The 27281-nt window shown below is 37.9% G+C and overlaps 1 protein-coding gene across 2 annotated transcripts in view; it reads right to left on the bottom strand.

Annotated features, from left to right (window-relative positions):
- Nucleotides 1-2838: 2838 nt before the first annotated feature.
- LOC107274004 overlaps nt 2839-27281 on the bottom strand; it is a gene marked incomplete at its 5' end in the record, with an annotated part of 37116 nt that continues 12673 nt past the window's right edge. For both annotated transcript variants that reach the window (XM_015752714.1, XM_015752715.1), the window contains 2 exon segments: nt 2839-5168; nt 5561-5657. In XM_015752714.1, the coding sequence (XP_015608200.1) occupies nt 5578-5657 (80 nt within the window).

Here is a 27281-nt window from a genome sequence, read left to right as displayed (position 1 = left end):
TTTATAGTAATTTTAACGCTGTGCCAGATGGCGGCGCCTTAGCCAGGATCCCATAAGCGTACTATACGAGTTCTAGGATTTATCCTCGATTTTGTAAGAATCTTTTGGAACCTTATGACATTTTTTTCGTAACAGTCATAAAACTTTCACTCTAACAGCAATTACGCTCTACCGTTAGAATTTCCCTCGATTGTCCTTTTTCTCTTTCTTCTATTTTTACATCTTTCCTATGCCCTACTTTCTTTATCTGCTGGAAACTTACAGAGAATCAGGACGTTACGTAACGATTCGAGGATTAGGTATCACATATATGTATATATATGTATCACATATATATGGATATACATAAGACCATACATAAGAACCAATAAAAGATACAAAAAAGTGTGTCGTAGCTCATATCAGTCCCGATGCTTTTATTGAAAATCCATAATTACAACACACGCTTGTCGCAACAATAACAACAACAACAACAACAACAAGAACAACAATAGCAAAGTAAAAACTTGGGGTGGAAGATCGGTATATGTATAGGAGTTTCAGGTTGGATGGGTGATAAGCAGAGGAGGTTTGGTGCGTTGCAGTACATAGAGAGGTGGGAGCTGTATGTTTGTACGGAGGGGATAACGATTAATGAAAAAAGGAAAATAGAAAAAATGCTAAACGGAGATAAGGACATTTTTAAAAAATGTATAAAGTAGGGATTGAAGAATTACCCAGTAAGAAGAAAAATGTATAAATAAATAAGTTAAAAATAAAGTGTGGAGTACCACCTAGCGTATGATTCAGGTAAACGAAAGCTTCGGATTTCTATCGCATCGAGCTTTCGATATATAGCGGTGACATTTACGGTGACCATTGGAGCTTTTCATGAAATCATCCTGATATGTCCTGGAAATACGTCATTTCCTTGGTATATATGTATACAATACACATAATTGTATGTACAATTATACGGGGTATGTATCTATACCGTCTATAAAGGTGTACATATAATTTTTCTTCACCCTCCTTCAGACTTCATCCTTGCTATTTTATTGGAATTTCCATAATTTTTTCTTCAATTTGTTTTTATAAGGAAAATTCGATGCGATCGAGCTTCAATTGTCCACGACTAGATCTAAGCGCGGAAATTATTATTATCATCATCATTATTAATATTATTATTATTATTATTATTAGATGATCGTATCAATAGATAATTACAATTTTTATTAGTATTTACAATATACATATAATAGAGTGACCATTTTTTCGAGTTTTTATTTCTTTCTTTTGGTTTATTCTCTCTTTCTCACGCGAATTTATTAATTATAAGCTATTTACACACTTGTCATTATTCATTATTAAAATGTTACGATAGGGGTGAGAATTTTTTTGGTGACATTTTTTTTTTCGCGAGACGCATTACTTACAGATGTTAAGGAGAGAAGAGAAAACAAAATTCGACACATACACGCACATACATCATCAATGAGTTTTGCACTTATTTCAAGAACTTTTATTGAGGTCTCTTCATAACCTTTTATTTTTTAATATATATAATAAAAATTCATTTAACGTCTCGATATTCATACAGGTGAAATATCTAAATGGTAATTGCCAGAAAATTACAGGTTTTCAAAATTAACGATTAGATTTTATATTCCAATTTCTATATATGTTTTGGGAGCTTTCCTTTGTTTTTTTCTCTTCCTCATTTTCCTTTCTTCTCACTCACTCTCATACGTTATATTCTCTTCTTTTACTCTCTCCTATCGTGATATTTATTTTGCTCTTGTAAATATGCTATAATATTAATATATCATCTTCGCATTCCATTTTTGTAGGTTATACCCCATTTAGCCAATGATGACGTTTTTTTTTTAAATTCTCATAATTTTTCTTACTCTTAACATCACTCGAGTCAGAATTACCAACAAGAACGTCATCATTGAATTGGGTCTATTGAAAATAAAAATTCTTTTAGCAATAAAATTCAACAATTTTTTTTCAAAAAATTATTGAAAAGGCGAATAAATTCTGTAATCCAGACTGCTTCACAAAATGTAACAATTTACAAAAAAGTCATACAATTGGTTTTATCGTTCAAAACGAAACGTTCATTATCCACGTATAGAACTAGGAGACAATAATAATAATTTAAACATATTGTTTTCATTTGTTCTTTTGTTCGGTACTAAATTGTATTCTGTATAAGGATTGATATTATTACCCATGACTGAATCATAACCTAAATACAATCACTGTCATACTTATCGTGTTCCATTTTAATAGCCTATTAATAGTTACAAAGGTAATCGTTATCAAGTGATTAAACGAATTTCCACAAAAGCAATAAAGATAATGAAAGAAAAAAATAGAATTTTGACAATTGAAAATTTTTCTATTATACTGCTTGATTGTTTGTCCGACAATATGCCTTGTGAACATTCAAACTCGATATTTTAACAATCGACATCATCCCCCATCAAACCACGCCCTATTCAATCTTTTCAAAAGCTTTACCAAAACGCTCATATACGATTTCGCACATTTTGTGGTTGGAGGTTACTGAAAATTCGCAAATACGAATGGAGTTGGGAATTTTCTATTAAATAAAAACGAATCGTTAATGAAAATGCACGAAATAACAGTGGCACCACCGTTGCTGAACCTTGATTGGTCGGTATAAATGTTTTTCATTTTTTCACTTAAACGTCCTTATTTCCTTTTTCCGATTGAAAGCTCGTGCGTACCTGTGTAAAAACATAATGAACTAAAGAGCAAAGAAAGATAGGCATATTCCAATTCATCGTTCTTGTATAAATATATAATAACAAAAGAGTGTTGAAGGGATGCCGGTATTATTTTTCTATTTTATTTTAAAATGCTATTGCATGAGCTTCCTTACTCCATCTCGTGGACCAACGGAAGTCCTTTATTTTTTTACAAAATTACAAATTAATCAAATACATTGAAATCAACGTGGAACATGAGTTTACGCATTATAGTTCGACGTTGATATTTTTCATTTTACCAATATATATCTATATATAATATATTAATCGAATCAAAAAGAAAATATAGATACAAAAGGCAGATATAAATTGTGCAACTGCTCGTGGGGCAAATAGTTTTTCCTTTTTTTTTTTCATTATTCTAATTAACTGTCCATAAAATCTATAACAAACAGAAGTCAATCCGTTATTCCTTTGTTCGATATCGTTAAATAAATAATTGCTGGAATTTTTCACGATACAACGTACAGTACCGTTTAAAAATATTAACCCAAAATGTAAAATCGTAATATCGGTACTGATAGAACAAGCGGCGCGCGATTCGATATGGATTTCCAATAAATTATTATTTTTTTAATCGATAGACAATTGACTTTTCATTTGTATTATCGCAAAATCTTGTTTACCTTAAAAATACGTGCACGTCATATCGTGTATTTGGTGTTGTGCACCAAAACTTTGTTTTGTCACTTTTTTTTTAACAAAAAAAATGAAACGAAAAAAGTTTCTTTACAGCAACTTTAATATCTTCATATCTTTTCTCTCAATCTGACAATATATCAATATTATATCTCTGTTATCATTCATCATTCATATTCTTTCCATTCTTTAGGCCTTAACTGCTAAGACTGACTCCTTTCTTTTTTTCTTCACGTAAAATCCTTGTATCGTATTATTTGGTATAGATTCGCGTGATTAGCTGTTCCGACTAGGGTGTCAAAGGTCACGTACCTAAAAATTGTTAAGAATCGCCGGATTTCGATCCTCCACTTTTTTTTGTTTTCCCCCTTTTATAAATACACATATACTTTTCTCACTTCGTCCAACTTTTTGATAAGGAATGGAACTTATGACGTCAACGTTAAAAGTTTCACTCGGTACGGACCTCTCTACTTATTTTTTTTTTTTTTAAATTAATTAACTTATTTACATGAAAACGCTCGTTATCAATTGTGTCTCTGCGAGTGTTTTTTGGTACATTTATTTATATATGTCTGTGTATGTATATGCAATGTACAGAGAGACAGGGGGTCGGTCGTTACTGCACGTTAGTTTCGACACATGCATTTATGCCTTTACTTCTCCAACGTGCAGTTCAGGCAAATTGCAACGATACGTACATAGGCCAGTTGCAGTTTCATGAATAATCGGCGTGTCTGATTGATTAGTGAAAATTTTGAAAATCCAAAAAGCCAGACGAAAAAAGACGAAAAGGGCACGTGAAATAAATATTTGAAGCTTTGGAACGCTTTGATCTGCGAATCGAATGCAATTTGCCAAACTTGCTCTAACCATTTTTGTTTCATGCGCGTTTGCCGTTTCATGGATTTTTCGTCCATTACGTAACTGCTTTTAGCTTTTGACCTTTCAAAGTATCTCGATATACTTACAAATTTCAGAAATTACATAATCAATGCGTACGCAATTAATATCGTTAAAAATATTGCAAAACTGAATTTAGTCGTTTGGCCGTTATTTTAAACATTTTTTTTTTTTGCGAGCGACGCAACGGATTCTTTTTAGCCAGCTTTGAAATTCCGTGTACGAGCTATTAGTGCCTTTTCACGGTACAGTTCAATCTCTCTCCCTCTCTCTCTCACTCTCTTTCCATTTTTTCCGCCCTCTCGTCCCTCCTACTTTTTGGTTTCGTATTGTCGCATCACACTTTTATAAAAGAACACGCCAAGCCTTGGTGTCTCGCTTTCGAGTGATTATCGAATTTTGTTTTTCTAAAATTTTCATTACTCGCACACTTATATCCATTCATTGTTTAACTTTTTTTCTATTTTTGCAAGACGCGCACGCGTGATATTTCACATCACGCACGCGTGCACATCTGCATCTGTAAATATATACACACATATATTCCGAGGACGTGCATTTTCCCGCACTTATTAAACAAAGAAAGATTTTTAAAATGGGAGACCGTTCATAAAATTATTAGAATTAGTTGAAATATTTCTCTCTCTCTCTCCCCTCTATCCCTTCTTTATATACTCCCACCTGAACAAACGTGACAGAGACCATCGGTCGGTATTTAATTTTCGCTTGGTCTCTCAATTTCCGATTGCTCCCATCTTATACCAGTTCCCATGGAAATATCCAAGAAACTGATGAAACTAAGATTATTCACGTACGCATCTGACTATGGGATCCATCACTGTCCATCTGTAATAAAAAATGAAAGTCATTTTTTAAAATACTTTTCGCTTATTTGGCAGAGGACTCGTATACGAGTCCTAGATATTATATATTCTTATATCCATATATTATATCCGTACTAAAATTGAAATATATGTCATATACTCAATAGATATTTTTAATAGATTCCAATCAAGAAAAAAAAGAAAAAAACGTTTGGAAACATATAAATACAATTTAGATCATATAACCCAAGCTAAGCTGATCTACATAATCTCATAAATGGACAAAGTACATCAATCAGTATTTTGATCAATATGAATTGAAAGTATTAAAAACAAACAAAAAATCATATTTTTTTCATAATAAAAAATCAACGTTTGCCTATACGAGTGACATTTTCTTTTGAACTGACTTACCCATGAAAATTGGATTTTTACAGAATGCTCGCTGCGAATATTAACAATTGTCCCATTAAGAAGATCAAACTGGTTGAAAGACTATGGGCCGAGCTGCCTGAAACATAAAAGACATTCACGTCGAATCAATGGTACGCTTGAAATGTAGAAAAATGGAAACGACTGTGAGTAAGTGTTAAGAAAGTGCCGTAAAAATACATGATACAATTTAGCCATAACTTTTTTTTAAGTTTCGATCCAAAATATATTAGAACCAACCTGAGAAAGAAAAAAGGAACGCGTCATCTTTGTATGCTGCAGTGCGCTCGAAGTAGGATGCTACAGAATGAGGTTAGGGTATAAAATTTAATGGGAACGTTATGGTGTCGAATTGATGTGCACGAAGAGTGGCAAAACTATTCCAACGTTTAGAATAATGGCGACATCCTCGGAGCATCCCATAGAGTGGGTTGCATGATTCGAGCTTCTATGAGGATTCACTGCTCCTGGAAATTCTAAAGCCCCGTCGGAGATGCTAGGCATAACATTCTATGGGGTTGCGATGGGGGGTCTATAACGTGATCCTCTCTGGCGAATGCTTCTGGTCCAGTTTTCAAAACCGACAGTTTCAAAGTTCCCAGCTACTTGTCGCACGTCAAAATCTTACGTGTAACGCTATTTATTTTTATTATATTTTTCACATGTTCGATAACGTACGATAACGAGCACTTGGCGACCTTCGATGAATTTCTCTTTCAAAATGCATCGCACAGGTAGCGCCCCCAGATTCAAGATGGTAAAACGTTATCAGGCATAGGTCGAGTGGAATTTGGCTATTCGCAAAAGCTTATCCCCGTAAGAACCCTATAAAATGTAAAAATGGCGACACACCTAAAGTGGAGTGTATAGGGAAGCTGATAGTAGGTATGCTCAAGTAGGAAGAAGGGCCAGGCACAAGTGAGACTACTTTGGTTCTCGTACATGGTGAACGGGATCCTTGGTTAAAATGGTTATGTCATGCTCTTAACTTTTCACATAAGAGGGTGGGATTCACACCGTAAAACCTGGTTCACGCTCTGCATACAGGGACAAGCGGGACATATGTTGCTGGTAGCAGCCTTAATCCCAAGGGCGCCCTGAAAAATCCCATTAAGTGAGGTCGACCACCGAAAAAAGAAAAGAGGTTGGGGGTGGAAATGGAGAAATTACACCCCGTGGAGTATGAACGTGGTCATCGGATTATATGGTGCGCTATGAGGTATCACCGTGATTATGCTAATTCACGAAACTCGAGGTGCGTCTTCGCAAAAACGTTTGTACGATGTGGGAAGGTAACCCGTAGTAAAAATTTTTTTATTGCCAATAATTTATTTTGCCAAAGGTAATTAACGATTTTTCATTCATTTTCTCTCATTTACCACATACTACCCTTGGCAAAAAACATTGGCAATTGGAAAATTTCAGACGGGATTATCGTGCATCGAAATAAATTCAAAGTCAATTTTTATTTTTGTTAAGGGAAAAGAAAAATCTCAACGGAGATTAAAGCTCGAGATGTGAATTTTCACGCGAACCACTGATTCGATTTTCATTGAGTCCTTTTTTGAACTTTGTACACAGTTACGTTCTAGAAATTTGTGGTTGTTGAAACTTTTTAATATTTCAAAACTCATGACGCCCTAACGGCGAAACCCTTTTAAGTATATATATATATATGCTAAAATAAGCTTTGCGGCTCCCTGTATTCGTATATGAAAAAGATAAAAGAGAAAATACCTTTTACCTTCCTTTTTACTCTGTTTTCCCACTTGTACTCTGACGGTTCCTTATCGCTAGCACGAGGATTCGATTTCTCCACTAGATTAAAGAAGAGATTTAAATATATTCTATGTATCTGCGTATGACAAAGGCGCTATGAATAGAAGCAAATTAAAAGAAAAAGTCACTAGAATATAGTTTTTTAGCGCGTATCTTTATGAGTCTTTCGATACTATATCTATAGCTAGATATAAGCATAGAGAGAAAATTTTATGCACGCATAATTTTTTTTTAAAACATTGATAAACTTTGATTATGCATTAACAATGAAAATTTTGATATTGATTATCTTTCGACACGATTTTCAAGTTTTAAATAATCGATGTTATATTTAGCGTAATTATGCGCCCTTATACATATATGTCAGTGATTTTCCCTTCTGTTCCAATATCCAGCGAATTCATTTGACGGCTTGCATATATGAGAGTTTGAAAGCATCAAGCGGGTTATAAGGCGAACCGGTTTAATATTGAATTTTTTACGAATTACAAACAGCTTAACGGTATTACCACAGCCGATTACACCAGTAAAATTTCCAATGAGTAGATTTCTGAAATGCATATAAAACTTTTCTCCGTATAGTTAGAACATACGTATATACTGTCTGTATATTTTATATAATTTCATTCTTTGCAGTAACGTCTTTGAATATCTAGAGTTTTCCTATCGGTATGTTTCCTACCTGAATGAAATTCTCAATTTCTACAGATTTTCCTTGGCAAAATCATATGCATTGCTTCGTCAATAAGAATTCTTATCGGTTCTAAAGCTTGGAAAAGACAATTTTTGTCTTTTTCATGTTGCCGAAAATCCAAATAGGTTGTATCAACCTGAACTGGCCCCAAGAACTTACAGAGGATTCTTACACTTGCATCTTAAATTTATCCACAAGTTAAAATTTATACAACACAAAATTACAGTGTAATACACACGTACAAATAACCATTAAAATTACATAGGATTCTATAATATTCTCTCCACGGAAAAATAAAAGCTTATACCTATAAATGTCCCTATAAGAAATTTTTTATTCAACCAACTAAATCCATCGAATGATAATGCATTTGTACGAAAAATAATGTCACGGCGGTACGAGTAGAAAATCCCAGAATTTTTCTCGTTCCACAAAATGAACCCAATAAACTAATTCCCTAGATCTCAAACTTTTGCATTTTCCATGTTATCCTTACAAAAGGACGAAGAGTAGTTTTCGCAGGACATTAAGCGTCACCCTCCATATATACTGGAGATTCTATGTGTCTGCACTCTGCCACCCCCTACCCCAGCAGGGATTCGCACACACGGACTCATATAGAGGTTCTCGCATCTGTTCACACACACAAACCTCATCTCGAAGGAATGACACGATCCATTGAGCAGTTATCCTGCAGGATGGAGACTCGGCAAGGACGTGAATTCGCGCAATAGATACGTTTAACGTTCTGTCCGGAATTCCAGCATTTCCGCAGGACTTACAGTGGCTACCCGGACTTGGTATTATAAAAGTTCCTAGGGAATCACGCTGTTTATGGGGGGATGAAACGTATCCCGGATATTTCAACGGACGTCAACGGACGTGGGGGGATCACAAACTATATTGGGGTGAAAATCATCCTCGATTGGTATTGCAAGTGTTCAGCTTTCGGAATGACCTTTATTGAACGTATAAGGAAAAAGTAAACTATATATATACAGCCCTTAGTAAATAATCTAGGGATCTATTTGCATCTCATAGGATATGCAGGGTGTATAGAAACTGTGTATACGCAAGTATATTGAGGGACGTTTTATATGAAAATTTTATACTAAAAAAGTACCTTTCAAACGTTGACATTTTTTTTATTCTCAAATACAAAGATGTTTTTCATATGTTTGCTTCAGTACTGATATTGATTTATAAATATTTGTCATTCTATTGATAAAGGGGGGTATGCTTTTCTTTGCGTAGATTATCAGCGTCGTGAAAGTGGAATGTTTACTTTGTACTGCTTACGGCATTAGGAAACAGTAAATAGTATACATTACGGAAAAGCACATTGGGTACCTGTACAGTGCCGGACTTTAATGCCTCCTCCCAAACTGGAGTAAGAGCTTACCCTCACCATGCACCAAACGCTGTTCCTATTCCCCTACTTTGCCTTTCACGAGTCTCGAAAAATGTCGATGCTCGTCAATGACACTATATTGTTATGATATCCATATATTGCTAGAATAATAGGTATCGCAACTATAAATATTTGAATGATTAGGAAAAGTGACTGGAAAGTCCTCGATGTGATTATTAATTTGAAAACGAAGTACGTTGGCGCTGAAAGTCATCCCTTGGTAACACATGCAAAGACTGTCTTGGAAGATCTATGCGAAAACCATGATGATCACTTCTTTAGCAATCTCCTTAAATACCAAAACGTCTAGATTAAATAGTGAATTGAAATTGGTTTTTGGACGTATTATTAAGGGATGGCTTCCGGGGGCGTCAAAGACGAGAAAACTGTTAAAAGAAATCGGCACTTTTCAGAAATCGGCAATTTTGAATATTTATAGGTCATTATTGTAATCGGTGGTTATGACACCTATCGTTGTGATCTATACCTATATCGATATATGGATATGATAGTATTATGGTTGTCGTTGACAAGCATCGAATTTTTGGGAGGCTCGTAAAAGACAAAGCAGGGGAATAGGGACAGCGTTCGGTACATGATGGGGCTGAGCTCTTACACTAAATTGGGGCGGCATTAATGTTTGGCACTGTACTTCAGTTTAGAAGGAGGTCCTGGGAGGTGTACTCATCTGAAAGTGTCAAACGAGTGAAATACCATGGACTTCTTGAAAGGTGTCATTTTACTTTTACAAAAGATCATTACGAAACGGGAATTATTATGGTAATAGGAATAAGAAAGTTTATACGAGTAGATGATTTTAAGGTAGAATTGCCATACTTACTTTTTGATGGTTACATTTCGAAGGTTGACTACTTTTTAAAAAATTTTATCGTATTTTCAAATTTCACGTATCTAGCACAGGGATAAGGTCACGCCTCGCGATTCCTGTATTTCCTTTTAATACAGAAATTTGTATATTTTTTTTTTGAAGTCGAGCATCGCTCTTTCAACATTTAGTAGATAGGGGTGGATTGGATTAAAAAAATAGAAATCCATAGATAACCGAAATGCCCATTACGCTTCGCTAAAAATCACGAGGCTCCTTCGTATCTCCCTTTTCGCTTTATTTTCCTGGCTACTCGGCCGTGAAACTCCCTAAAATTCTACATGAGAGGCAGTGGCGGGCGGTTCTTTTTTTGCATGGAAAATCGAACTCCGTGGCTGGAACGCTAATGGGTTTTCCCTAGGATAGGAGCGCGAGAGTGGAAGGCCTATGACAGTAGTAGAACAAGGGGTTCGTTTCGACTCGGTCGGGGGTTACATTCTCCAGTCAGATCCTAATGGACAGGGAAGAGTGCGTTATCTCAATGAACACGGTATCAGGGTTAGCCAGTGTTGAACACGAGAAAAATGTACTAGACAGTTTTATAGGGAATTTTTCATTTTCATCATTCATCGACGATCGACACTAATTTAAGGAATTAGATCTGGTGTTCATTCCAGATCATTCCACAGGTCTTGCGTCTTCTATTACAAAGCCCCGGATACAGTTCTCTTCTAGGATATCACGTGCCTGGATTTGCATCATGACCAAGAGCACCATCACGTTTGAATAATATAGGTATACTTGTTATAGTCGATCACCACTGAATCCAATTCTTTTTGATTTTTTTTTTATGGGGTTACCTGACATGAGCATATAACATATAACGATGTAAAAGTTATATGTTACAGTCGATATATTTTTTAGGTCACGGATCTTCTTCTTTTTTCTTCCCAAAAGAAGCTATACGAACGAGCATACATTGCTGGTGGTAGGGTATTTGATTTTCTACGGGGTAAAATGTATAACCCTCAGAAATCACTATTTAATAAAATACCATGGGAATACATGTGCTTCACGTGCTGGTGAATAACACGCACGCAATAACAAAACTGGCTTGGCAGCCTCGAGGAGTCTCGCATGTGTGCCATGCTAGAAGCAATATTTATCCTTTCCTCTGGCTACGAGGAACCAGTCTCCATATGTCACCGTAGTACCCAACCCGTAGCCAGCCCCCATAAATGTACAATCTATCCCATGGATCCCACACAGTCTGCTCCTTCGCGACCGCCAGACCCATAACAAAGCTCCATGGCACGGGAACTGTAAATAATTCGAGGAAGCGTTCTACTATTTGCCTCGAGACTGTACCCGAAAGCTCCTTTATCCTGAATTTCGTAGTGCGGTGCAACACGCCAGACTCCATCTTCTGGTAAAGCCCACAGTAAGAATTCATGATGCGCTTTAATTACCTTGCTGCATTTTAACGAGGATACATAATTTTATGTCTTTTCGCGTGTTTTGTTATGTTTTTGTTTCACCTTTCGATTATCAAAAATTATTTAAAGCTAGATTTAGTTGCTCTTTTTTTTTTTAACCCGGGAGCGTGAGTATAGTATATCTCGGTTAGGCCCGTAGCCTGCAGTGTCAGTAGGATACATGATCCTAAAGGAGTTTTACTTTGTCGGAGGTTAGGTTAGGTTCGTGGCGAGGGTTGCTTCTGGGCAATGCTATCAACAATAGATGGGGATGGAATTCCCTAGTGACTTAATGGAAGCCAACCAGGAGAGTGTCGGTATGTACATACATACATTCTTACGATCCTGTCCGTAGGGGCTGCGGGTAGGGGGGAGTCGAATTGATTGTGTGTACACATCGATTCCTAGGTACAATACCTTCAAAGAGGGAGGAAAATTGGGCTCTGAAGGACATAAAGTTTCGGTTTGTCAAGTATCTCGAGTGCGCTAAAAAAGAAAACCGTAGGGAATTTTTCACATTGAAGTATCCCTAGATCCGTAGTTACTAGGTATGAACAAGATACCGTAATCATGTTTCATATATTATTGAATTGATTTTCATTGGCTAAATATATAAACGTAATAAGTGATTTTTGAAAATTCCACTCCACTTTAAAGAAAAAAATTTTTTTATAAATTATGAAAGCCATCGATTTTTTGTTTGTTACTAGAGCTGTTGGTATTTTTTATCGATCTGTCGTATGTATTTAACGCTTATGGCATAGTGAAGGTGGCTGTTGTCCAATAATTTCGAAATATGTAAAAAAGTAAGTTTACAGGTAAACTAACAATCATTTTCCATTCTGGTCGTCCGCTGTTAACCCTATGCGATACACCCGAGCGTATTCTAACGTCGGCTTAGGAAAGCTTACTAAATGCAGAACGTAATGGGATCCCGCGGGGATGAAAAGTGGTTTGTGGATGACGGTGAATGTGTAGTGTATACGTTAGGGTCCTATAGCGAATAGTAGGGTGGCATAGTGTAGTCGGTGTACGCTAGGGGATGATAGTCGAGTAACCGTTTTTCAGCATCAAAGCCTTCGCGAGCTGGGGCAACACACCCCTCAAGTGAAAATGGTGTTGCCGTCGAGGTGGTGAACTTTCCAAGGGATGAAAGTTAAGGCTAGTTTACCAAAGGGCTGGTTTTCCACTTCGAACAAGGCCATCGCAAGGTGTAGCACAGGACGAGGGATGCCTGGGCTTACCTCCTGAAAAAGTGGAGAATGTCCATTGTTCGAGAACCACCCCCTTCAACGGCTACCATTAGCCACGTGTAGTAGTGTTCACGCTTCTCCATAGGGGTAAAGCAGGAAGAGAGGATGAAGAAAAAAAAAACTAAATAAACTAGAGCACCCTTTATACGTCTACCTTTTAGCTAATCCTGTATTCCGTAGATATCGCGTTAGCATCATATTTTTTCTCCTCCCTTTCCCGTTCATTCTTCATTTTGTAAGTGCATGAGAAAATCTAGGGAAAATGAGTGAATAATAAAATCACCACCCTTTCGAGTTAGGATAACAAAGTGATTTTTCTTGCGTTTGAAAGGCTTTCCTCTTACTTTCTCTTATCTTTTTCTTAATGAAAAATAAAAGAGAAAGCGGAGGTCGTGTACGTTTACTTAAAAATTCTCTTTTCAGAACTCCCCCTCCCGGGGTAAGTCCCCCAAGTCAGTTTTTCTCGTTTACCACGAAAACTTAACTAATATCTGGGCTGGCGCGAGGAAAGTCTAATGGTTCGTATAAAGGGTATCAAATAATCATTAAATCAGCCATAAAGGGATCCCTGCCGGATGAGGGATGATTTTCGACTACGTCGGAGAGATGGCTGAATGGCCTAGGAGAAGGTTAGCAGCGCTGGGTTATATGGCCGTGCTATTTAGAAGGCTGGTCAAATTATGAGGGTCGAAAGGGGTAGTGACGACGTGGCCTGTTAAAAATATTTGCATAACCACCCATCAAAAGTTTCATATGTGAACGTATTTTTCCATCTAACAAGATTTTCAAATTAAAGGGAGGGAAAAAAATCCACATAGAATGCTCCAACATTTTTTAATCTATTTACAGCACTCGGGGTCACTCGTAATGTATTATAGGTAACAGCCGAAGCATTTCTCTCTGCGTTGTAATTAGTTTACAAAGGTATGGAACAGCCGGAGGATGGTTAGCAGAAAGGTGCGTCTGTCCATAAGAGTAAAGATCTACTTTGGCGTTATGTAGCTGCATCCATCCACGTCCCGTTGCCTGAGTATTTCAATGTGTATACAGTGACGCCAATGGCGGATGGCGTGCTTTGGAAGTAGAAGGAAGGGGGGGTTAGAAAAAGGGTTTTTGGGGGGTTGAGGACTGACAAAAGAAATTCCAGGCTTTTCGCAATGGCGAACCATTACGGTCACGTGGCTTAGGATATTACGCTACTCTAATTAATCCGGGAAAACGAACGAGGCAATGAACGGGACAATGGCCAGTGCCGTACTAATGCCCTACGACCAATCAGTATCCTACCCTAGGACTATTGGAGTCACCCCCTCGTGGAGACCCGTAAAACTACCACCCGCCAGGTTATACACAGCGCCCATTGTGGCCTGATGAAATAATTGGAATATACGAGTGATACGTCGACTAACAACCAACCCCCCCCCCAATCGTATCTATTCCAGGCTGACGAAACGTTTCGAGGGTTGATAATAAAATATAACGAAATTTCGTTAAATTATTTAATAAGTACCCGTAAGGCTGTGAGCGTACCAAACCCCTCGTTAATGATATCACTATTAATTAATCTCATTTAGGTTCACCCTTTTACGAACCTTCATGCCGGGAAAACGACTATAAATCATTTGAGAAGTATTTAAGGGTGTTGAATCGGCGAGTATTAATTCAATCATTATCTGGTTTATTTTTAAGGGATGAAAATGGCCATTCTCTTAGCTAATAAACACCTGATCCTTTCTTAAGGTAAGTCCTTCAGAGAATTAATTATTAACTTCAATGCCAAGGGTTAATTCCAACGATCGATGTTAAGGGTGTAAAGCCATCTGGATATCGGGAATGTCCAGTAAAAATTATATTACTTCAGGTATGCATACTGAAATGTATTATAATGTCAGGTTTCTTCCTAATCCAAGAACTACCCCTATCAATTAAGACTATATTCAACTGGATGCATACCTGGACCCATATAGTATATGCAGGGTGTTCCCAAAGTTGCCTAAACAGATATATGTAGATATGTAGGGTTCGACCATTTTTCAGGATAGTCAGGCATTAAACACGGGATTATATGGAGAAGGGACATTCGCTGATCCGGCTTTCTGGATTAAATGGGAAAAATCGCCGGTTTTATCAATGGTGAGCGTGCCACTTCCGGCCCGCTGAGGATGACTAATGCACATCCGTGATATCCATGTACGAGACCGCGCCGTATCTCACTTAACGGCTTTTATCCTTTCTATCTATATTATATGTTTTTCATCGGTCCCGCCACGTCGCCATACATTAGGAGATAAACGACGCGGGCTAAAACTTTCGGAGAAACCGTAAGAAAGGTCCGTTTAACATTTATGCTTCTCTCTTTTCACATGAGATCGAAATGTTTGTGTGTTGTGACGTCACGAGAAAAAAAAACAATTTCAACGGCCTTCCAATTCACGAGGAAATTATATTTTTCACGATGTTTTCGGTTTCATGGTTATTTTTAGAACGGAAGACACAAAAAGACAAGCGAACCCTTGGGGGATGATGTTAGAGTGATTTTTCGTGGAAAGTCCTTAGAAGGATTGAAAAATCCACTAGACGTTATATTGAAGGGTAAGTCAAGCTGAAGGATGTTATAAAAAAAAATAGAAGGTCTAAAAGGATGACTTTAGCTGGTAATTTCTTTTTCCAAGAATTATATGGTGGCTGGCGTGTACTTTTGGTTTTACCTGTGTATATCACAGAATTACGAAGCCTACCCCTTTCAGGAACATCATCCTTAACCTCAATAGAAGATCTCCGGATATCCCTGGGAGGTTAAGGGAGTCAAACTCTTGTACGCTGGGGGTTGAAATATACCATGCCTAGGATATTCGCGAAGTCTTACTGGCGGTGCCAGAGGCTGGAATTTCCATTAGCGTCGGAGGTTTCCTCTGTTTACGTACAATTATCCATTTAATTACTTCCTTATTTGCGAGTCCACTTTTTCCTCTGATTTTCGCTCATGCGCACCAGCATCTTCTGTTGGTAATGAATTATATAATTCCACAATAATTTAGCCACCCCTTACTCATTAACAAGGACTCTAGTGATGCCATACGGAACGATGCTTAACTGTCAGATATTTTAAATCTTATTTTTGAAAAAAAAAAGTGATCAATAAATTGGAGAAGGGGCTTACCAAATAATGAAAAAAAAAATTAACACCACCTATTACTTTTGGTACAATTTTTAAAAATATTTGATTCTGTCGATATTTCCTGGTACAGATCTTTCGAGTTGATGAAAATAAAGAATTTATGAATAAAGTGCATCTCTCGTCGTCTTACGATTCACCAAGAGGACTCGGATCTTCTTTACCTTTTTATTCAACGTACAATATCGGGATTCATCACGCGCATCTGCACCTTACATGGTATACGTGGATCCAGTGGAATTTCGTATTGGTCCGACCCGGAACGGAGAGAAGGTCGAGGAACTTGATATTCTATGCCGCGTTTCAACCAAGAGAATCTTTTGCTTCATCTATGCTTTGTCGTCGTAGCTAAAGTCGTGCATTTAAAGAATTCGATGGTTGCGCTCTCTGGGTACAACTACGGGGATATCAAGTGGTGAAGCTTTAAGTAGATAAAGTTGTCAAGTATTGGATTGACTAGGGGGGTAGAAAACGTTTGCATTGAAAATATAAGTAGAAAAAGACGGTAGAAGACCAGACGAATTCTTTCAGCCGTATTCTGGCGTCACGTTGCATTAAAAAAAAAAAGCGCCTCGTTCACTCACAAAATAAATCACCCTGACAAATTGCATTGCAAATGAATCTGCTAATTCTCGCGAAAAAAAAAAAAAAATGCGAAACAGTCATTAATGGAAAAAAATTTACATCGGACGCTCGTTCGTTTACATTTGTGTACACTTCTAAGATAAGAAAGTGGAAAATCCAAAAAAATAGTCCAGACTCGATTTTCACTCTTGAAATTCCCACGGGACTGATTCGATTCCCAGAGTGAACGATCCAATTCGTTTCATCTGAATCGGGTAGGATTACAAGGTAGAAGGTGGAAGATATAGAAGGTACGTGGTGCGTTCTAAAAGGTTGAGCAGTGGACGCGAGATTAATTCCACGTTTCCCTGATCAAACGCTTAAAATTTCCCAACCGATTCGAATCACCCAGCAGGAAGTTACTTAGGACGTTTATAAAGTTTTTCATGTTATTTCCAAGTTTACGCGAAAAATATTAATAAAAATTTTTCTACATACCTGCTCGTATGTATACACGTACCTAACATATATGAAAATATTATAGTCCATATATAGGTTTTAATGTGTGTACTCCATGGTAATGTCTCTAGCTTTAGTAGTAAAACCAATAGAGAAAGAGAGATGGAGAGGAGGAGGGGGAGGGGGAGAGAGAGAATCAGTTCCGGGTATAGATGGCACAGTTGGGGGTGCTAAAGGCATTTGAGGCTAAGGGGTGGTTTTGTGGCTTGGAGGTAGTGCGACAAGAGGGCTATTATTTATTACCACTGATTTATAAGACCTCCTGTAGTTACCTAACAACCACCTACACTTCATCCCCATTTTACACCATTCCATTTCAGCCATCGCGTCGAAGCGCGTTGTTCGTTACATGCCTACTATATTGGTACCTACAGCAACCCCGCAACTCCTACATACCATAAAGTTGTTCCAGAAATTCATGATATGCCATAGAGAATTTTCCAAAATCTCACCCAAATTTTCGAAATCTTCGTTCTTATCGGATTCACATCCCTCCGTACGATTCCGGTAATCTGTATCTATTCGAATACTGGGGTTTCGTCATACATAAAACATAACTGAATGTTTTTTTGATTAATTTACCATAAATTACCTTTGACTTGAAAAGCCACTGGCAACGGGAAATTTTCTTACGGGTATACCAATTCTGCAGCGTCTAAAAAGGGCTTGCCTGACTAGTATAGAGATACAACTACTAGCACTATTTAAACGTAGCCACGGCGTCCCAGGATGTGCGGTGCTAGAAATATCAAATTCATAAGTGGAGAGAGCAAATAAAATAAAATTTTTTATATGGGCCACAAAGACGGTCCAGGATTGCGTCATCACTTGGGTATTTTAACTCAGATCAAATTAAATTCTTGGTTTCGCTCTACAAGTCCGTTTGCCAGGTCCTTGGCTGGTTGTGCGAGGACCATCTGTATTCGTATAGGAGATACAGCAGCGATACTCCAACACTGGTGGAAAATACTAACCAGTTTGTTGTGAAAGATGAAGGAACAGTGAAATAGTTTGAAAAAAAGGTTAAGATCTTTTTTCTAATTCGTCATTTTTTAAAATCAGTATTACATGGCCTTAGCACTATGCCTCGTGAGTTTGAATTTCTGTACCAATCGATAGTAACTAATTAAAAGCTGCGTTTTTTTAATTCCATTTTGATTATTTGCCTTGTGTTATTATACTTCAACCATATGACTAAGTTTTAAATCAATAATGGATTACGGTTTGCAATGATAGCGCAATATATTTGCACGTGCATAGTCGAAACAGGTCATGGGTATGTAAAGTACGTTGTGTCTTCGAAAGATTTTTATTTAAAATAATTTAAAGTATCCGATTAATTGAATTTCATTTTCTATTTATATGATATGACCATATGACACTCTAAATTTATAATGCGGAGTAATCGATTCGACATATGCATATTTATCATGAATGCCTGAATAGGCGATTGAAAATTCATTCTAAATAATAAATGAAAAAAGTTTTTAATATTTAATTTCAATACTTTTATAGATATGAATATAAATTAATTTGTACATTTGCCAAAGTATTTCCAAATTATGAACAGATAATCGAGAGCAAAGGAACCTATTATCATATTCATTGATATTTAAACGTACTGTGTATTATAGTATCTAATATGGTCCAATGGCGACTTTTTAGGACATATCACTTTCAATTGACAAAGGTAGTAAGTTACTTTGGAAGAGCCAGTCTGTTAATTTTATGAGCTCTTAAAGAGTCTGGAAGAGTCTCGGCTGATAAGACCTGAGAGTCTTCTCGCGCATTGCGTATATTCCAAAACTGAAGACCTTAGTCAAAAGAAGATCAAACACACGTTCCCACTCTGATGAAGGGTCCAAGACGCGATCCTAAAAATTGACTCTTCAATAAATTGCCCCAGGTCAATCAGAACAAATCTCCACAGACAAAATGTAAAATCATGATATCTGCAAAATTCGATATATAAAAAATAAATATAATCAAATTACAAAAAATCGATTAAAATAATTTTTAATCAGCCAATTCAGCTTAGATTCCACCACCTATAAGAAATTTACAGTACCTTGTTACCAATGTCCCTCCGTTCATAAATTAGTGAACAGTGAAATTTGGCAAGTTCATTTCATTCGTTAATTATAAATACCATATAATCATGTACAAGATCGACGAATATCGAAGTGCAGTAAATGAGTCAATGGCGTAATTCCTACAAAAACATAATGGTACTTCGAAACGAGTACGAGTAATGAAATAATTCTATAATCATTAAAATTGCAAAAGAAAAAGAATAAACAATTTATAACAACCTCAAATAGCTACAAGGATATTCCCGTGATCGGTGAAACAATCATACCCTCATTCCCAGCTGATAAGCTGCTGCGAACGGTCGTAAAACGGGACTGGATCGCTTGAGGAAATTCTAAGATGGTCATGGATGTCCATTGGACTTGATGGATGACAAGGAGATATGCAGTCTTCCTCTCAGGCACTGACTAGACTTGGCAAATAGTGCTGGGGGTGTTTTGGACATGGACTGACAACATTTCGAATGGTGCTTGACGGTATAAGAGTGAAGGTGTAACGGGACGGGGTTAGTACAAGATCTAGACTAGGTGAAGTAGGCTGAACATGGGCGACGTAACGCGTGCTAAAATTATGTAGAGGATACAAGACACGCAATAGGTTTACGCGTGACGCAGTCGAGCTTCGTACAAGAACCTACAGCGAGGTTCGAGGTTAACCCACTCATCCATCAACCTTTCCACTCTACCCCAAACACTAATTAGTAAGACTGTGCTCTACTGGAGCGAACAGTATTTTAACCGTAAAACGACGATAAAATATTATATTTCGAACAGGTTAAAATTATTTAATGAAATAGAATGAATTTTATCGACCCTCCGGACGGTGTAGGATCGTTCCGTCCAACTGATCAACTGCAAAGTCAATGAAGATTAAAGATACGTAATCTGTGGACGATTAAGAAATTCAAACTGATACGATTCGACGTATAAGAGCCATCCCAAAAATGTCTAATGACAACATGACGTTAGATATAAATTAGGTGTCGCGACGTGATGATTCCGTTTACATCCCTAGTTGGAATTTCATTATGAGAACTCGAGGACCCTCTGAGGTCTTAGGCCGGGATTGGCTTAGTGGGTAACTTAAACCGGGACTGTGTTTATCAAAGAAAATTAGTACCAGATACAAATTTTATATTACATCATTACTAACCCCGTGGTACTAGTTCACTAGTCTAACAGAGAATTAATTAAACGACATGTTTGTACGTATAAAAGGTATTTTTTTTCAGAATTCTACCAAGTTGTGCCGTAAAGGAAAAATATCGGGTGTCGCCAATTAGTTTCGCTGCGCTTGATATTGTTGTGAATTCAAAATACTACGGTATACATATACATGTATAATCGAGGTATAAAAATACGTATAGCCTTTGAACGTGGAGGGAAATTTACAGAAAATATAATTGCTTCACTTTTACATTGCGACGCTTATTGTTCAACATAATGGTTCACCATTGAGGTTCTCATGTATATCGGGCAACATAAAAAAATGGTAATCAAATCGAGAGAGAAAGGAGCGCGTTTATGTTCACAGCTTAATGCGGGCTAAAGTTATAAGATGACGCGATATGTCCTTAAGCATGCGAAGGCTTGAATTCTAAGACTCTTATTGGTTGATATTAAATACACGCACGTTGCTATAAAAAGGGCGATGGCATACGTGGCATTGGACCTTATTTAATATAAAAGTTGTTACCTGGACAAGCATCATGTAATATCAAACTTTACTATACTTAATTATTATATTTAATGTTCACATTTACTATATATATATATATAGCAGTGCAATTTCGTAGGCTCCTTATGAGTGTGCGAAATTGGATGTACTCGACGGAATAGCATGTGCTAGTATGCCGGAGGTTAGACAAAATTCTCAATAATTATGCTAGTTATTGATCAATGCAAATTTATATAATTTATATGCTTCATCCCAGAGGCCATATGTTGAGCGAACAGACTGACGATTTTAATACTGTGGGTTATCCTTTCGGACATAAATCATGCTTACTATATTTCTGAATCTTTCTTATTGAATATCTAAACTGATTTTGGAGGCTCTACTTGACTACAAGAAATTATAGATTGATTAGCGAGAAGCGCTAATCATCTATCGGTATTTATTAACATTATTGTAAGCAGATTGACTTGTGAGAGAAGTTTTTCATCTGTCGGCTGTTGTTGACACTATAGGCTTGTCCTTGTTTGTTTATAACTTGTACTGAGAGATTGGCCAATCTGTACCGTTACGGTATACATATATGTATACAGGGTGTCCCAAGTTAATTAACATAGACATATATCTCTGAAAGTTTCTCAGTTTCGAGGGGGGAAAATGATGCTAATATTTGCTAATTTGTTTATCAAGCCATTTTAGAGGATTTTAACTTGCCAATTTTTTTTCTAGTGATAACCAATTTTGTTTTTCAGTAAATATATCGGTGGCATCGGAACGAATTCAAACACGTGTATTGAAGTGCTGGCTGCTCTTTACTTTTAGCTAAATTAAGTATTAATGGATCTGCACGTTTTCAACGTCGGGTTCAATTATGCATCAATGTCGGAGGCAATGTATTCGAGCAACTGGTAAATTCTTGAAAACTGAATGAGTCGCAGAAAATAAGCAAAAAAAGAAAGTTTTAGATTAAATCGTAATAACAGAAGTAGTCTGCTAATCTATATAGCGGTATACACATGTATATTCGAGGTACCTTGAGTTGTTAAGGCTGACCGAAATTTAACGCTGCGGTGGCGACGGCTTTTTTTAACCATAAAAATGCATTCCTATCGAGTCCACGTGTCATCACTGGAACTTTGAGGCGAAGTTTAAGGTTTACTTTGAGATGGCACAAATTATCGATAATTGTTAATTGCGCCTGCATTTTAGCCAATGACTTTACATTGGCCAATTTGAAAGTGATTAGCCCATCAGTCAACCCTGCGGAGGCGTCGTCTAAAAGGAAATTCAAATGGGTGGATAAGAAAAAACAAGTTCAAGAAAGAAAATGGGACACGATTAAATGCATTTACTTGAAGCATGATGGGTTTCACAAATGAACAGTCAATACCCTTAAATCAAATCCCGATTTAACCCAAAGTCAGCAGTTTAGAAATCATCGGTACTCATTGACGGCCAGCGCAAATTTTACAGAGTTGTTTGAATATAGTCCTGTTTATTGGTTTCAAGATGGAAATGTTCCAAGCTTAATAGCCCTAAATGGTGCAGACCCCTCAACCACCTGCAGTCTTCTGAGGTAACTTCATTATCCCCTTCGCGGTAGCTGTCGATCTGGAAGGTTAGATTGGAAAGAAAAAATAGGAAGAAACCGAGTGGCAGATCGTTAGGTCACGGTATGGAGAGAGTAAGAGAGCATGAGAGGGAGAGTAGGTAGAGAGAGACACCAATAGCGTGCAGCAGGTGTGGCACGTGTGCGTTACCTCTAACAGAGTTTAGCAGGGGGTGGAAAATAAAGTAAGGGAGGTACTGTTTTAGGTTTAGGTTAGAAGACGATCAAGCAAGAGAAGGTAGATAGTAGGTAACGTAGGACCAAGTCCGACCAGAGAGGATGACGTGGGGTAAAATTGAAAACGTGACCGAGTGCCCAGAGGAAATAAATTAGGGGGTCAGTGGGGCCAGGAGTCCGTAATGGACGTGGGCGGAAATAGTCGAAGCACCCTGTGACGAGAGTGAGACGAACCATGCCGGAAGTTAACCCTTGGTTAGCTAAGGGAATTACCGGTTTTAAGGGGATGTAGCTATGGCGTCAAAGTAAAGTTTAGATGAAGAATCACATTTTTCATCCTTGCTTCTCTTCCATTTTTGAATAACTCCAAGTACGGGGATGATACTCGTAAGAGGAATTTTACAGTGTCAAAATACACATCCGTAAGACTTTTATTTGTCCAATTGAGATCGGAATGGCGAATCGCTATAAATTGTCGTACTACAATTTCTTGAAGTCCTTAGAAAAAGGGTTGTTGGTATCATTCAGAGAAAGTGCATCCACCCTAGAAATGCTGCTGAGCGGATTTGGGGACGGGAAGTGGAAACTGCCCTGTGGAGACGGAATAAACGTAGCAAGAAGTTTTGAAAAGATCCTGGAAAGTGTCAAAGAGAAAGGGTTGGTTGGGGCTTGGGTAGAGAAATGAGTGAGGTCAAAATGGAGTGAAATGGGTAAAAAAGGGGTTGACTGAAAGAGATGAGTCTCTGTCTTGGCCAGAGGTAGTACAGTACCACCCTACCTGGGTATGGAAGTTGCGGAGACGGGATAGGGATCTGAATGCTAGAACGGACCAAGAAAACAACCGAGCCACCCCCGGAGAAATACAACGAGGCAATTTACCCCAGGACTCTCAGGACAGCGGAGTGAGCGCCGGCGTTGATCCGGCAACAGTGGCAGAATGGAAAAGGTTGGAGATTTAGGTAGATGAAAAGATATCGGGATCCAGAGGTAGGTCCGGAAAGTGCCCCTACTAGACATCAAAAGCAAAACAAAAAAAAAGGAAAAATTAAAAGAAATAAAAAATGAACGAATAAAAAGGGGTTGCAAAATAAAAAATTACTGGATCCCCTTTATGCATTTTAAATAGTCCCTGAATTTATTCAGGATTTATTAACCCTTCGTTCTCGTTCAATTACTTTTTTTTCTTCGTGAGTACCTACTACACAACATATCTATCTATATATATATGTGCGCGCGCGTGTATACCTAGGAACCTACGGAAACGAACGTACTACACAGTACCTCTGTATATGTATACCATACCTACTTTATACCCCAGCAGCCTCCTACACTTAATCCAAGCCCGTCTGATCTCTCGCGATAATTACACTTTGCTCTGCTCGGGATACCAAACTAATGAACGTTGGTTCTGGCAAATGAACTTTTTGGGAGATTTATCCCAATGATACTTTTCAATCCTTTCCTTGGGGCGATTCGTTCAATAAACTCTGGAGATTCGTATTACCTGTATTATACGTTTGTTTGCTCACGACCCTTACGAGAGTACCCTTAGAAATTTTAAGGGGTTTATAACATTTTCAATTTATTCGAACAATACTATTCTTAATTAGCCTTCGTATTGGTTGGGTTGACTTTCGATAAATAGTCCTTCTATGAAAACTTGGACCACAGTACTGCGAAAAGACGATTGGTCCAAAAGTCGACCTCAGGGTCAGCAGAAACGATAGGAAAACCAATAAGGTCACCAACTGCTTCCTACGATACTAAGCAAGATTCGGTTGGTCAAATTTCCAAATTAATAGTATGCGAAACCCTCGTATCGCACGATTCCCTCCTGACCTCTTATGACCCTGCTGACTCGAACTTCAGCCGCCAAGGGTGAAATTAGCCTTAGGTGATCCCTATAACGATCAAAGCAATCTTTGTCATACTGTACCAATCGCTCAATAGCGGTGGAAACCTAATCATTATAATTACAAAGACGGGTACTAATCACTCGAGAATAATTCAGTCCGCGTTATCTATGCGCAAGTTATGTAATTTTCGTAAATTCATACCTCACCCGTTACACTCCACCCTGTCGAGAGTATAGATACCGAAGTAACGTAGCATCATGGACTAGAATTGAGATTAATAAGCTACAAGAGCTCCAAGGGTGCCTGGACGCCATGAACTATAGAGCTGTAAGGATTGGTTGGGGATGAAGGAAGATGCTGCTAGAAGGTACTTCGTGTTTCAGCTCATCAGATGGCATTAGCATGCCAGACTAATAAATAGCCGAAGTTGGGCATGCGTTAATGCCCCTGTATATTACAGCACCGTGTGAGTGCCTTTGCCTGGCAGCCTTATGTGCTATTGTACGCGGAGAATAGCTAATAGTGAAGGTGGCGTCAAATAGTTCATAGAAGTAAAGTTCGAGTAGAGTCGAGCTGCGATCGACAATGTGAAGTCAATGGACTTGGCTAAATTAGGTACTGAAGTCTGATGATCGTATAGATAAATTACCTAGGGATTCGTGGTCGAATCTTCAGGTGTAGGAAATTAATCTATATGAGCAACAAAGGGAATTTTTTCACGCGTCTACGTCGGTACGTCAGGAATCATCAGAAACGGTAGAAACGGATTTTTCCCCTAGGATTCACTCGTCAGTTATTTCCAGACAATCGTGCAGTTTCCTAAAAACTCCCTAGACCATCGTAGACACGTTTCCGTTCGAGTTTAAATAACCAGGCTCCATCTCATGAAAGTGTAGTGGAAGAGCTAAGCTAGAAATGTCTCCCTGCTATGCGTCTGGGGATATCCTAGGGGATTTTCCCGTTTAGCTCCTGGGAGTTCGTCCCGTATATAAGACAGGCTGCGCACGTACTTCTACATCGCCAGTTCCGGAACACCTTGGAAAGCAATAAGGCATTGGAAATGCGATCGGGCGAATGCATCCACAAGACCAGCTAGTTTCAACCCTGTTCCAGGATAGACGCGTAAGAGGTTGGCTACTCAACTGGCTGGGATTACTATGCACTAGGGGAAACAACGGATTCTAGGCTCTTACAGTTCTGACGATGGTGGTTCATCCTTTCTTAATATGCATACGATATTATACAACAATTTGCTTTCATTAGTTATCGGTCGTGTAACGTGTTTCAGGGTACGAGGAAGACTCTTGTATCCTTGTTTTTCGATATATTCGTTAAAAATTATCCCTTGTACAAGGCTTTCAGGCCAATGCTACCATATAGATACTACGATATGCAATCTCTTGCCAGTTCAGGTCGAGACACTGCTTGAGGCATGCTAGTCTAACATAAGTCAGGCAGGTTATGAAGGTAACCTGACAGGCAACCCTGTAGGAAGGGTAGATAGGAGGGCAACCAACTCTTCGTATTATATGCAAGAGGCCGAGAGACGCTTTTAAGAGACAGCCGACAAGGCCGATGGAGCCGGGACCGGAAGTTGCTGAATCACGAAGCATACTTATATTCATCTCAGAAGTTAATAGCGTGATATTTCGAGTTCAGGTACGTTGAAAAAAAATTGAAAATTATTGAAATATGTGTTAAGTGAAAAAAAGTTACAACTGTTTTCGCTTGGGTGAACAGGAACAGTTTTGTTAATTATCTAAGAGATTCACGAGCCGATGAAAATCCTATGCATGGATTGAGGATGATTTCTCATGATATTCATTGGGGTATTACCTACTTTTATTTTATCGTCTGTTATTCCTTTTGTAATTATCCCGCCATACTTTTCCAGACTTTCAATCCCTCATTCTCGTTCGAGAGTCCTAAAGTACATAAACTTACCGATATAATTAGTAGGGGTTTTATATAGCGCGAGGGATGAAAAATTTCATTAAAAGAACTTTGACACTCGTTCGTAAGAAAACTCGTTATTTAACATTTAAGGGTGTGACTGAAGATGTAACTAGACTTGCCAACGTTAAAAAATTTAATCTACACATTCACAAAGTAATTAAATGGCTTCGATGATAAGGGGATGAACGATGGAGTACGCAAGAGACTAGAAATTTAGTTTGTACATTCGAGCCAACGAAAAGTGCAACATCAACTCCTGGCCAGTAGATACAAATATAATAATTTCTAAAAAAAAATATAGGGGTTTAAACATTTTTCAATTTTCTCTTCTAGGTAAGCATAACTCGATAAGACCTCTCTCTCTCTCTCTCTCTCTCTCTCTCTCTCTCTCTCTCTCTCTCTCTCTCTCTCTTTCTCTCTCGTAATCTAATACTACCAGCCGTTGCATACTTTAATATGTTAAAGGAGTTCGTAGTGGGTTGGGGTTTGCTTCGAAGGGGTTGAAAGCCAGCTCTTCTGGATACCCGAGTTTTCGAGGGTGTGAGGCAAGCACGGACGAAACTGAGATTTACGATTGCTCAGGCAATTTCTCAGAGCGGAAGCGAAGAGGATTCAATCTTGCGACTTCCGCCAAACCACCCCTT

Source organism: Cephus cinctus, unplaced genomic scaffold (genome assembly GCF_000341935.2).
Source record: "Cephus cinctus unplaced genomic scaffold, Ccin1 Ccin1_scaffold1978, whole genome shotgun sequence".
Classification (NCBI taxonomy): Eukaryota; Metazoa; Arthropoda; class Insecta; order Hymenoptera; family Cephidae; genus Cephus; species Cephus cinctus.
The sequence above is the reverse complement of the archived record's forward strand: the minus strand, read 5'-3'. Positions and strand labels throughout refer to the sequence as shown.